Source organism: Stylophora pistillata, chromosome 10 (assembly GCF_964205215.1).
Source record: "Stylophora pistillata chromosome 10, jaStyPist1.2, whole genome shotgun sequence".
Taxonomy (NCBI): Eukaryota; Metazoa; Cnidaria; class Anthozoa; order Scleractinia; family Pocilloporidae; genus Stylophora; species Stylophora pistillata.
The window spans coordinates 16,975,617-16,990,174 of NC_142528.1; the positions used below are offsets into that span (position 1 = coordinate 16,975,617).

Below are 14,558 nucleotides of genomic sequence, written 5' to 3' on the forward strand. Positions count from 1 at the left end.
TCTAAGTTCTGACGATGACAATTACATCACAGGATTTTCAGAAAAATGGCATCCTAAATCTCGAACCTCCCTAAAAAATTATTCGCAGATAACTGGTCAAAACTGGTGTTCAAATCCTTTCGTACCCCATCCGGTCTCATTTCTAAAATGGCGATGACTCCCATGGAAACTTGGCCAATCGAATAAAGATAAATTTTAGAAACCAACCCGATAATCGTATACATATCCGATTGCTTCCGAGTGTACTTTTCCTGTCACTCAGAAAATCCATTTCTCCGCGTCCTGACGTCGGTGTCATTCGACGTTTATTTTTTAGTAATTACCGCTATCCGTGAAACACATATTTTCAATCGATCCGTATGGTCAAACTTCCACAGTTGCTCAGTTTTAAGTAAATTAAAGAAGATTCCTCCATAGGAAACTTCAAAAGGAAGCAGAAAAAGTAAGGTACATTAGTCCTCAGTCACCGATTCGATATCTACATCCCAGCCGCGTTCAAACTGGAAACGATAGCGCTGTCGGTATTAGTAGCCCAGCGGCAATAATTACATGCGCTGTTTCCAGTAGCAACGCGCGCCAGAGTAAAACTAAAATCAGAGGATAAGAGTGTGTCGGTTGTACTGTGTCTGTACTATTATCATTGTACCGTAGTTGTGCACCTAATAACAAGTAGGCATGGGTGAAATAGAACCTCTCGACCTTCATGCAATCATTGGTTTTGCGGGTACGCGAAAGCATATAATTTTTAGCCTTACTGACACTTTGATAGCGCAGTACGATGTTTCACTCTGAACTGTCATGTATCTAGGCCTTGGTAAATTTGCATTCAAGTTTAACGGGGAAATAAATATTTTTATAGGTGAGGTTCCAGGAGGTTTGCTGGTTAACAGTGACAGAGAGCACCTTATTTATCCTCTTGGCAACACAATCGTCGTCGAGGAAATAAAAGAGGACAAAAAAGCAGCTTCTGGTGGCAGAGGATCAGGAACCAAAGGGGCAACCAAAACCAGGACTACCCCAGAAGATCCAAAGATGCGTCAGAAGCTGTTGTCAGGACACAAAGAAAGGTGCCTGGCGGTTTCTTGTTTAGCAGTCTCCAAAAGTGGAAAATACCTTGCATCGGGTGAGAAGACTCATATGGGATTTCAGGCCGATGTTATTCTTTGGGATTTTGAAAAGAGATCCATTAAGCATACCTTGGATCCACTGCATAAGGTCAAAGTGGAAGCGCTGGCTTTTTCTCCAAATGACAAATATCTGGTGTCCCTTGGGGGCCAAGACGATGGATCGTAAGTCTGTAATAGTAGATTCTCCATGTGATTGAATTTTATCTTTGGTTCAATGTTGTTGTTGTTGTTGTTGTTGTTTTTTTTTTTCCAAACTGATCACTATACATAATGTATCTTTATACTTAAAGCAAAGAGGAACAAGTTGATTGAACCAAGATTGAAATTTATTTACAACATCTACTTTGTTTAAATGATAATGATACTCTAAGTCATAGGGTAAGGCCAATTGTAAAACTTACAGACCCCTGTTTGGAAATTTGAGACTGAGACCAAACAATTCTAGCTCATATCTCCTTATCTTTGCCATAGTTTTCATCAGCTAATTGCAAGGTACAGTCAGTGGTACACCCAATGACTGGGAAATTTTATTTATTGGGGCTGTAATACTCTCTTTTGCATATGTGTTTGTATTCTATTATCCTCTACCTCCCAACAATTTCAAACAAGGGTGATTATTTACAGATCTTTGTCACTGATAATGATGACTGTAAGCTGCTCTTGCTACCTTTTTGACTGAGGCTCCTAGCTATGACAACAAGTCCTCAACTCAAACTCCCTAAGGAATTGTAAGGCTTTAAGACTGAAATGAACTTAACTATACAGAAGGAGAGTCAGTACAGCCAACATCAGAGACAGTTAGAAGGATCTCAGATCAGCAAAAGCTAACTGCCTTCTCTAAGAGGCCTTTGATCTCTGATATGATTTGCAATAAAGAGCTAATGGGCCACAAAATAACAGGAGTAACACTAACAGCTATGAATCAAAACAATTGAGGTAACAACAAGGAGGACTCTCAAAATCTTTTGTGATTTACTTCAAAATATTGGTGGAAACTAGATAATTATACTACAAGATGCTTTGTGTAATTTAATTTATTTACAGATTATGTAAAATTATATTCAGATTCAAATGATTTAAAAACTCTTGTGATATATCAGAGACATCAGCATACATATTCTCTATATAGCTCACTACATTTCCCAAGGTATAGATGAGGAAAATTTGTCTAACAGTCAGGAGCTTCTTTAGTTGGTGATCATTTCCTTTTATTATTCTCTTGATCTTACCATTTCATAATTCAGATATGATACTGTAAGGAGAAATTAGATAGAGGTCACTCCAAGGGGTCAAGGGTTACGATAAACACTGTTTACACTATTTTGCACTTTCTCTATGTGATATGTCATGCATGTTGGAACAATGGTAACATTCATTTTATTTTCTCTGGGGTTAGGATGGTTATAATGCTCTTATCAGAATTAATCTTTTACCATGTTGTTTCAAAGTTTTTTTTTTCACTCTTTTGCACACAGAATTGTAGTGTGGGATGTCAAGACAGGTTCAGCTATTTGTGGAAGCATGGCAGGTGCTCCAAGTGCTGGGACTACATTTGCAGTAGCTTACGCTAACTTGAGTGATGAGATATTTGTCACTGGCGGAGAGTAAGTACTGCTGAAGCTCCAGAAATTTTTAAAGCTTTTATGATTTGATGGTAATATGTTGGTATACTGCAGGGGTGATAATTTTAAAAGAAGACAAAAGTATCAACTATGGCCAAAAACTATTAACCATTCCAACATCAGTATACATAATACTACACCATAGTTAGTTAGTTCTCTATACATTTCTTAAAATGCTGACAAGGATAGTTTGATTATCAGTCAAGAGCTTCTTTAGTTGGTGATCATTTCCCTTATTCTCATGACCTTGATGTGTGATTTGGGGGTTATAAAAGAGAAATTAGATGATAGTCACTGTTAGGGGTTTTTTAACTTTATCTAGTTTAATGTTTGTAAAGAAAGTAATACTTTTTTAGATAACTCCTCTTTTATTGTATTGTAAACTTGCACAATATGTCTGTAGGTTTTTGGTTTAATTAATCAATGAATCAATAAAAATTTCCACATAAAGGGTTCAAAGGAATTAATTTGATCTGAAAGCCAACATTTTGTACACCATTATATTTGCAAAATAGATATAACTTTACCCTTCATTAATTTTACAACTAGCTTTCTCTTATTATCCTAACAGTAATACATTGAGAGTTTGGGAACTGGATGTAGAAAATCGCAAGATCCGCCCGACCGAAGTTGGTATGGGACAACTAAAACGACTAGTTAAATGTATTCAGGTGAGTGATGCTGAATGTTAATTCCTACAGTCGAAAGGGCATCTTTTGTTTGGAGCAGGGTGGCCTAGATTTACGAATTTCACAGTATGATGATTATGTATTGTTAATTTTGATTGGAGTACTCTTACACATAAGACAATGAAATGAATGCAAGCACATCTCATGCCTTGGACAGAAGAGTGAAAAGTGGAACTCAAATTTGTACTTTTCTTAAGTTAATTATTTCACCTTGAAGTAAAGAGCAAATTTCAGAGTCAGATGACTTTTGAATTACAATGGAGAACGTTCTTTTCTCAGTTGTGCTTTGTTCTAAAAAAAAAAAAACCAAATAATTTCATGTTTACTTTTAAGGCCTCACACTATTTTAAAAATACTGTAATTGAAATGTTTTGTTTTTGCATACATGTACTCAGTATTATGCAAGTTAGGAAATTGCAAACAAGTTTCAAGTTATCAGCAATAATTGAGTGATATTTTGATTGGAACATTATATAAGGGTCACTTGCCATTGTTGAGCTTCTAGTGGATATTAGTTTGTACTGAGCAACATTTTATTTGCTCTCAGTGGTACGCATGTTGCTTCAGCTGCTTACTAATGTTTTCCTCAACAAGAAATATTACTTTAGATGACCTTTTGCCACTTGAGCGACCAATGGTTACGCTACGTAAGAGGCGCCATAATTATATTTTCCCGCTTGTCAGAACTGAACGTTTCAAGAGGACTTTTGTTAATAGATGTTTGTTCTCTTATTAGTTAGTCAGTTAGTAATTTAGTTAGTTCATCAGTTTTATACTTGCTAAGTTCATATCATTGTAACTAAACACGTTTGTTGTTTAGAATGCTTAATAAAGACTTTTTATTTTATTTATTTATTTTGTTACTCAGTGATGTTTCACCTGTACTCAGCATGTCATATTGTAACAGATTAGCAGTGTATCATTTCCTTTCAGCAAAACATTTCTGTACCTGGGCAAAAAGATAGTTCATTTATTTGTTTGTTTTTCTCCTAAAGTTGTTGTATTCAGAATACTTGAAGTGAAAATTGTTTTCTTGATTTTTTTTTTATTTTCGTGTTTGGTCTTTTTCTAAGTACTACAAAAAAATATGTTTTTAAGTGTTGCCAAATGTTTGTGAACATAAAATAATGTAATCAGTCACATAATTGTGGTTTTTACAGATGACTGAAAATGACAGCCACTTCTATTGTGGAACTACCACAGGAGACATTTTAGAGGTACCAACTACTTGCATGTTTGTTCAAATTATACACTCAGGTTATTATTTTATTTAGGAAAAATAGGGCAGGACTCTGGGGGCAGTTATTGAAACAAAACTTAGCTGTTTTAAAAAAAAAAAACAATGACATTCTAATCCATCTTCAATTTAGCTGAACCTTCTATTGGTGAACAGTACATGTCAAGAGAGCTTAAAGCTTAAAGTGGGAGGACATTTGTTTAATTAAAGTAACCCTCTTTTAACAAATCCCAGCAGTTTGGGGTAGACCTCGTGTTCCACAACTGGTCCAGTTTGTTTGAATGTGTAATCTCCTTGGGAGGTTGTTATTCAATTTCATTACTGTGTAGTAATAAATGGAGGTGCACCTATAGAAAAGAGGGAAAATTTTGTTGATTACAAAATAAATATGTGAGATACAAGACAAACATTCATTACATGTAATCTCCTTGGGAGGTTGTTATTCAATTTCATTACTGTGTAGTAATAAATGGAGGTACACCTATAGAAAAGAGGGAAAATTTTGTTGATTACAAAATAAATATGTGAGATACAAGACAAACATTCATTACATGGTCCTAAGGTTTGTTTTGACAAAAGTGTAAAAACATGGTTGTGATATCTGTGCGTTTGTATTTGCACATATTTGGAGAGGGCCCAGAGAATGTAAAACAGTTAATATGCAAACCTGAGACATGGTTAAATTTTTTGATAACTTTTGAGAATTCCCTGAACCCTCTGAGTGTTTAGATGAAGTTTGGTAAAAACCCAAAAGGTCCTCTTTTACTGAATAACAGACAAGTGCCATAAGAACTATAAACATTTACACTGACACTAGGAGTGATGTACTAACCATAAAAATCCTGAAACCCTTAAAATACTATTTCAACCGGCTCTCAAATTTTAAGCTAAAAAGTTCTATGTACTCCTCCTCCCTAAACTTCATTTGTTTTCATTTTATAAATGTCTCTGATTCTGTGACTGCATGAAATGTAAAAACTTTTTCAGTTGGATATACTTAGCCTTGAAGTTCTATCATTACCTTATTTACATATGCTGTCAAATATTTCAGATCAATATGACAACCAAACTTATGACCACCTATGGGCCTTTGGCCAGTGAACGTCTCAGTCTTGGAGTGCTTGCTATACGCATTCCAAGGAAAGGTGAAATTTTGGTTGGATCAGGTGATGGGACGGTTGCCATCCTCAAAGTTGTTGAAAAAGATGATAAAAGAATAATCAGGAAAACTCAGTAAGGACGCTTTGAAAATATTAATTTGTTTCAATCAAACTATTTAATCCATCATCCAGTCCATTCATTAGTCAGTCAGTCAGTCAGTTTGTTAAGGAATTTTCCTACATACGGATGAAACTCCTCTTTGAATTTATGGCAGTTGTTTGAGTCAATAGAACATTACCTTACTTCAGTAGTTACACAAGCAAAGAAACAACTGGTGGCTAGAGTTAGACTAGTGTGACTGTTACGAGACATAAGTTCTTTTTATAAGAGATAAGTGTGACTGTTTAGTCTCATTGTCCAGGTCCAGAGTTCAGAGTTCTGAGTGGACTCTGATGATGACTTCCACTCAAGTTATCAAAACATCAGTCACCACTGATGACAACAAAGCTTCTCAGGACTTTGCTTACACCCAGCCCCTGATTGTTCAAAGGTTGGATAGCACTGTCCACTGGATAAATCTCTATCCAGTAGATAATGTAGTGCATTTTGCTATCACTTATCTCTTGGATAGCAATTTATTCACTGGACAAAGTTATCTGTCCATTATATGACTGGACTCAGATGATCAGACTACACAATTACATGCGACCTCCCTGGTTTAAATCCTTTACTGGACAGATAAGTTTGTTGCCAATTACTGGGAAAACTTTGCTCTAGGGTTGTCATGGAAACAACATTCGATATCACCAGCCGTGGTGTGAATGTGTAGTGGTGAACACGTTGAAAACCACTCTCAAAATTAGCCAATACAATCACTGGAAAGTTAATTAGCATGCATAGTTATCCAAGGGTACTTGTGTTCCATCTTTGAACCATTTTATTACTTGCTTTCTTATAATAGACTATGTTGTTTGAATTTAGGTCTGTCACCGTGGATGGTGGAATAACTTCAATAGCATTGAGAGGCCAAGGACATCAAGTGTGTTCAAATCCCACAATTATGTAAAATTTTAAAGTCAACTCCTATGCACTGTGAAAATGGCCAAACTTTTGGATAGGATTTTTTGTATCGAATCCACAGACATTTTTTGTGATTACAATCGTTGAAACCAAAATTGTTTCTAGTAGAGTGAGGTCATCACTAACATTTTTTCATGGATGAAATTTTGAGACATCTTGCCTTGTCCGGGGACAGACTTTGTGCATGGTATTACGCGTAAATTGTGCTTGATCTTTGGGTATTCGTCAATGTAATGCTTATAGACCAAAATACTTTTTCAGTTCTTTGTAGGCACAAAAAACTCCCAGATTTATTTGTTCAGCTACAGTACATTTGGAGCAAAAGAGTTTGACAGGATAAAGACATGCCACTACTCCCCAGTCACTGACATCATATTTCCTCAGTAAGCAGATTTATTGTTTAAGAAAGAAACACAGCTTTATCCTTTAGTATTTCAAAGTATTGTTAACATAATGATTTACTTTTGTGCAGGTGATAACAAAAGGAGCTAGAAGCTTTGTACCGCGTTTTCCAATTCCTACAATATAGAGACGGCTATCAATGTTAGACTACAGGTTCTGTTTCTAAGAACACATATTCAACCTAACTTTTTCTTTAGTTTGCGTCCAACAATTTTGTACCAAGGATCCTTTGATCATGAAAGTAGAATTTGAATGTTCTTGCCTTTAAGCTTGTGTATTTGAGTATTTGAAATTGGTCGTTGCACATTTCAAATAATCATGTAAATGTTCATCTCAGAGCAAGTCTAACACAGATTACAAATTCAATTGATGATACGAATTTTATTTTTCAGTGACAGTTCAGACTTGTTTCTTACCTGTGCTAAGAGTGAAATCCGAATTTGGTCCACAAAAACAAACCAAGAGATTGTGCGCATCACTGTACCTAACATGACGTGCAATGCTATCGAGCTAATGCGCTGTGGAACAAGTATCATAAGTGGTGAGGATTCCAACTCTTTAATTCTTGGCAATGACAATTTTTAAACGTCTCATGTATAGAACATCTTGTGCTGAATCTAGTTTCAATAGATGCACTGTAATTTCCTTCGTGACCAACACCGACCGCCAAATCAATACCACATCAAATCGTGTTTTTTTTTTTTGTGTGTGTGTGTGTGTGTGTGTGTGTGTGTGTGTGTGTGTGTGTGTGTGTGTGTGTGTGTGTGTGTGCGGCAAAAAGAACAAACAGGACTCTTCACAGGGGGTAGGAAATGTTTTAGTTTTGTCCACAGCAGTTTTTGTGAGGCCTCAATCTGTGATTTGCACCTTTAACCAAATCGACAAGCATCCATAGAAAAGTCATTACAAACCGTCTCTTGATTGATTTTTTCCCTTCCAATTAGTGTACGTTAGTAGTAATACAGGACATTTTTGTTTCGATGTAAAGGGGAATTTTGGGGGAATTACGATCAGGCATCGTTTGCATGTCATAGACGTTCAAGTTTTTCCCCTTTCTGTTTCACGGGTTGATCTAAATAATTTAGACATGTTAAACCTTTTAGCTCTTAAGATCTGGTTGTTCATTCTCCCCTCTAGCTGCTACACATTTCCTCGTAAATCAGTAACGAGAATTTGGTGTTACATCAGAAAAACGAGACTTACTTCTCCCTGATAAGTTTGAGAATTCCCAATACCTGTCTGCTGGGTAATGCCGAGATATTATAGGAAGAAATTATTGGTGAATAAGGGGTACCCCAGTGGAACACCCGTCACCCCTCTCCTTGTGGAAAATGGGATGGGAAGAGGATTCGGCCTCTAAGATCATACCCCTGTCACATTATCCCGTTCAATGTGTAACGCTAACTCCGCTATTATCCAGGTTGGGACGATGGAAAAATCCGCGCATTCACACCAGAGAGTGGCCGCTTACTTTATGCGATAGACAACGCTCATCAGATTGGCGTTACGGCTGTAGCCACCACTAATGACAAGAAGCATATTATTAGTGGGGGAGGGGAGGGTGAAGTTCGTGTCTGGACCGTTGGTGGCCGCACTTGGAAACTTAAAGGAGCCATGAAGGAAAAACATAAAGGTAACAATAAAACTCAATGATAGTCGCTCTCTGGCCCTAAATGCCGGAATTTTTAATGGGTTGTATTTTATATAACATAACCAAAATAAAGTGCGCGCGCTTCGGTCAATTCAGCGTCCAGCATTTGGCCATGGGTGTACGCTGCTGACATGAGCAAATTCAAAGACTAGTTTCAACGCGCTTGTTTTTCAGGTCACATAAGATTTGTTAAATAAAAGGGAAATCTTTTTCTACAATGTATCAAGGTTATGTTATAAAACAAGTGATAAACACCACTGCGTACACTGATGAGTTGTAGATGCACTTGGGAGGTTTTGCTAAACAGTCCAGAAGTTAGCGTCGCACTCGGCTATCACCTTGCGCAACTCTTACGCTTCTTTCGTGTTTAGCAACCTCCTGCGTGCATCCAGAAGTCAATAGTATACGCTGTGGTGATTACCTTTTGTTAATTTACCCAGTATTTTTCTGGATTAATAGTGGAGACCGTAGCTAAGAAAGCAAAAAGACGATATTTTGTGCATTGTTTCTACTTGCAGTGTGTGTACTTTTAGCAAGAGAGTAGTTTCTTAATTTTTTCAAGACAAGTCCGGACTGAAATGTTAGGCTCCTCTCTTTTTTTCCGCGTTTATTATCGCGTTTCGTTTTTTTGCGGAGCACACAGCGGTGTCATAACTTGAGATGGAGATTATGGGAAACAATTTATTAGATTCTATGTCAATATTAACCAACGTAGCTGGCAGGTTTGTTGAAGCTTTGAAGCGCTGTTCAGTGGAGCCGAGAAAACGACAAAGCTGGGACGTGTACGCGGTTCTGTAGCATTTATTTTTATCGAGCGTTCAAAAAATCGCAGGCCTCTCGGCCTATGCAGATATCAGCTTAATAATTATACTTTTACCGCAGCTAATTTGTGATATTTTCCGCAGGTGCTGTTACTTCCATCAAAGTTCGGCGCAACGATCTGGAGGTAAATAACTGTACTGTAATCTCTCGTACCCCACACCATCTCGCATCCATTCGCTCCCCGTTAGTAAGTTCTGTGTACGATCTGTAGAAAGAACTTTTCTGAAAGAGAAAAACAAGAGGAATATGTACAGCGCATGTATGAATGAGCGAGAACTCTGGTCCACCATGGGTGAATTTCGACTCAGTAAAACCGCGATGGAGATTTGCAGAGCTAACGGTCTACTCACTTTTGTTGTGGTCCCCAGCAAGGTCGACTCCCCAGTCTGTTTTATTAATATATCAACCTTAGTTTGTCTTCTTTTTTCCAGTGCGTCTCAGCTAGCAAGGACGGCACATGTATCGTTTGGGATTTGGAGTAAGTTTATTATCGATTGTAATTATTTTTTTCTGAAATCTTACGTTTCACAATGATTCTTTTTAACTCTTTACACGCGGTGGAATGAAAAAACTCTAAAACCTTAAGGTCGGCACACACGAGGGGACTAGTCCCTGCGACTAGTCCATGCGACTAGTCCCGGCGACAAGTCTTTGAAGGGTTTACACGAGGGGACCGGTGGCAGGGACTAGTTCCTTAAGGCGTTCACACGCGGGCACTCAATTGCACAAGAACATAGTAAAATTAAGAGGTAAAAGATGTTTCTTATTCTGGGGCGTTACACGAAAACAGTGAAAATTTGGTAACTTTTCATTGTAGCACTATTAAACATCAACGCAATCGGATTATTCATGCTTTTACGTGTTCCGTTTTTGTTTTGTTTTTTTTATTTTTAACAGACACAGAGTAAAATAGGGTAAAAATTCCATCAAAACGGCTCCAAGACATCTGTATATGTATATGTTTACAAAATTAGAAATAGTTTTTTATTCTTCAGTTGTAGAAATCTAAAATTCAGGGTAAATTCCTAGAAACTGCAATGTTTACAAATCATACTGACTCGTGATTGGCTTATTTACCGTTTAGTCACAGGGACTGGTCGCACAAACAGTTCACACGAAGGGACAAACATTAGTTTCATGCGACAAGTCCCTGCGACTGGTCGCACGAATTCAAACCAGTTTGAATTCGTGCGACCAATCGCAGGGACCAAATTTTGGTCCCTCCGACCACAGAAATGTGTAGTTCACACGAAGGGATTAGTCGCATGAAACTGGTCGCTGGGACTAGTCGCAGGGACTAGTCCCCTCGTGTGTGCCGACCTTTATTTTCACTGACGGGACGAGCATAAAGACGAACATAAGGCATAAAGCATAACAGGTCTTATTTCATCGTAAGAATGGCTTGGGCATAAGGAGTCGAAACACAGGGACAAATAAAATTCAGTTAATTTTTGTATGGATACTTGTCCTTGCATAGTCTCCTTCGAAGAAGGACTCAAACCTATGACGCCACGGTAAGTTTTGACCGTTTATTTTGGATTGTTCTAGGCAAATGGTGCGGTACACAATCGTGTTTGCTAACACCATGTTCAAGGCCATCTGCTATAATCCGCCAGAGAGTCAGATTATCACGGCTGGGACGGACCGCAAAGTAAGTGAGCGGCGAATGTCAGTCGTCACCTCTAGGTGCAGAGATTGGAAAGCTAAAGGCAGAACTTTGAAAAACAGATGGGTTTAGTGACCGAATGTCAGTCATTACTTCTATATAATTTGGATATATCAACAAAGTTGAAATGGTAAATTGGCCACCGTAACGATTATAAAAGCTGACGTTTCGAGCGTTAGCCCTCCGTCGGAGCGAATCATTACTTCTATATGCAGAGATTGGAAAGCTGAAGGCAGAACTTTGAAAAACGGATGGGTTTAGTGACCGAACGTCAGTCATTACTTCTCTTTGTAGAGATTGGAAAGCTAAAGGCAGAACTATCAAAAACAGAAGGATTTAGTTAAATGTTACGTCCAAGCTGCACAACTTACTTTGTATCTGTGGAAACTGACAGTTGGGCCGATCTTAACCCATCGTTTTTTATAACATAACCAAAGTAAAGCGCGCGCTCTGATTGGTCGATTTAGCTTCCCCTATTTGCCCATGGGTGTACGCTGCTGACGTGAGCAAATGCAAAGACTATTTTTCCGCGCGCGCTTGTTTTTTCTGGTCGCGTAAGATTTGTTAAACAAAAGGGAACTCTTTAGCTTCAATGTATCAATGTTATGTTATAAAACAAATGGTAAACACCACAGCGTACACTATTGAGTTATGGATGCACTTGGGAGGTTTGCTAAGCACTCAAGAAGCTAGGGGCGATAGCCGAGAGCGACTCTTACGCTTCTTTCGTGCTTAGCAACCTCCCAAGTGCATCCATAACTCAATAGTGTACGCCGTGGTGTTTAGCATTTGTTAAGTTGAGTATAGTCAAACAACTCTTAAATGTAAAGCGGATTATTGTGAAGGAAATTGTTTCGCAATTGTCACAAGCGTAGTACAAAGAAAGTATCTGAGAATCCCGAGAGGAATTGGACATCAGACTATTGGCTTTCTCTGTTTCACGCTTTACATGACAAACAATCGTTAGTAAGGAAGGCCGTTTACTTGGTTCCCATTTGAGACAAATTTTTCTGTGCTTTCGTTCAACCTTTTTTTTCGGTCTGAAGAGTGCCATGAACACCCAAGACAAGCAATAACAATCTTAAAGAAGAAAGAGTAACTATCGTAAGAGGCACAGAAAAACCAAACAATTTTAATATTGTTATCAAATGATAATAGAAAAACTCTCCAATTTTTTATATCATAGAAATAATCTGACTGTGAATCCTTGTTAGGAAGTTATACATGATGAAAGTTAAGAGATTTTTCTAAAGTGCCGTTTCTTTCTTTGTACAATAAACCAGTTATGTATAGCAAACTCGTGACTTTTTATGATTTCTGTTATTTCCAATAGATTGTTTACTGGGAAACGTACGACGGAGGGCAAATTCGAGAACTGGAAGGATCCAAACGGGGATCTATAGATGGTATGGATATATCCTTTGACGGAACGCACTTTGTTACTGGTGGCGCCGACAAAGAAGTTGTGGTATGTATACGCATAAGCTGTCACTTCCTGACATCTTAACGTTCTAGTGTAATCTAATGGTGGAAGGAAAAGAAAAAGAGAAAAGTTATGGTACAAAACTATGAAGATAATGAAGAAACAGCTTTACAATACTTTCGGTACCTAAAATTGAGTCACGAGTGCGAGTCACGAGTGCGTCTTAGGTGCGAGCACGAGGGCTGTACAACACTTACATTTTTCTTAGTTTATGGAGGGATCGCTTGGATGAAGAATGAAATATCAAGCTTTTTTGTATATCTTCTTAATGTTAACTATTGTGAATATTCGATAGTTTTTGATTAAAAACTGTAAGCAGCCATAACCCAACATTCTTTTGTGAGCTAGTATAGGTGGTTTGCACGTTACGTCATGGCCGCCATGTTGGTGGACGTAAACAATAGATATCTCATTAACTTCTTTTGTTCGTCCACCAGCATTTGTTACTTTCACCATTGTTACCTGTGTCTCTAGAGATTGGTTGCAAACCACCTATGCAATCTTTAGAGATGACCTTTTATTGCAGAAACTATGATTTAGGACGTATTCCGTGCAGTTAATCACAACTCTGGTGCAAACTTATTATCTAGATTCAAACGTAAAATACATTTTCTTTGGGTTACATTTGCGTCTAAACACGTTTTATTTTGTCTTCTCCTCAGAATTAGTTGTTGTTTTCTTTTTTCGCACGTTTTTGCAACTAGCACACTCGCCTGACTTTCCTTATGACCTTTGATCTTTCTTTAGGTGTGGAAGTACAATGAAGGTCAAGAGACTCATGTTGGCAAAGGCCACGGAGGGGGTATCACAAGAGTGAAAATATGTCCAAACAACAGGTGGATTGTCTCCATAGGAACGGACGGCAGCATTTTGAGATGGAAATACCCTCATTAAAATAACTACCCCTGATTTGTTATTGTATGATTGTATGACGATTTTTCTTAAAAACTGTCATAGTTAAGTTTATACCAGATGCAGATACATGTAACATTTTGCTGAAAAACATCACTTTGAGGTATTTTGAAGAGATTCACATTGTAAAACCTAACTGTTTGTAATTTAATCAACACAGTCCAGCGTGCGCGGTACTTTATCATTATAATTAAGTCTATAGTCATTTTTGTTTGTCTTAGTTGGACACTATTGTTTGGTGATGACTATTAGTTCATGATCGTGATCCAAGTGAAAGTTACTAAATTATGTAAATTGCCTTGTGTACATTGAGATTACGCGATTTAATCTTTGCAAGTTTGATATTTAATTTTAAATGGGGTGGGCAAAGAGACAGGGTAGCGTACTATTTTTAAAAAGTTTCGGCGGTTTGATTTGGACATGAAGTTGAATTTCAGGGCCACCTCCATTATTTCTTGTAATACTGTCGATTTATTTTTTTGTTTTTGTTTTACAGAACCAAAACTTTTTAATTGTACACTAGTTTAAGGCAGATGTTTTGGCAAACGGGAAACTTATTGTAAAATAATGTTTGTAGTTAGCGGCATCGTTATGCCCGCTTTTTCGTCGTTGGACAACATTTGTAATCGTGTATGGATTACGCGCCATTAAATATAGCGGCCCTATTAAAACACATGATGGTTTTTCGTCTTTTATCTCTTTAAATTATTGGTAAAATTTCGGGACTGATTCTTTTAATTGCCAGAGATAGCATATCGTCTTTGTC

The 14,558-nt window shown here is 37.6% G+C and overlaps 1 protein-coding gene across 1 annotated transcript; it reads left to right on the top strand.

The window, feature by feature from the left end:
- The first annotated feature begins 569 nt into the window (after positions 1–569).
- Positions 570–14,467, top strand: LOC111329708 (cilia- and flagella-associated protein 52). The gene is made up of 15 exons (XM_022934473.2): positions 570–724; positions 860–1,289; positions 2,603–2,731; positions 3,321–3,420; positions 4,599–4,655; positions 5,727–5,908; positions 6,758–6,815; positions 7,118–7,239; positions 7,651–7,799; positions 8,679–8,891; positions 9,815–9,855; positions 10,163–10,209; positions 11,280–11,382; positions 12,731–12,865; positions 13,628–14,467. Exons 1-15 carry the CDS (start codon positions 676–678, stop codon positions 13,772–13,774), a joined length of 1,962 nt encoding a protein of 653 aa, XP_022790208.1. The 5' UTR covers positions 570–675; the 3' UTR covers positions 13,775–14,467.
- Positions 14,468–14,558: the final 91 nt, after the last annotated feature.

Bases quoted from the DNA above. Each gene is read 5' to 3' on its own strand.
- LOC111329708 (XM_022934473.2), top strand. From the start codon at position 676: ATGGGTGAAATAGAACCTCTCGACCTTCATGCAATCATTGGTTTTGCG. The intron at 4,656-5,726 runs GTACCAACTACT...CAAATATTTCAG, and splicing joins CCACAGGAGACATTTTAGAG to ATCAATATGACAACCAAACT. The intron at 11,383-12,730 runs GTAAGTGAGCGG...TATTTCCAATAG, and splicing joins CGGCTGGGACGGACCGCAAA to ATTGTTTACTGGGAAACGTA.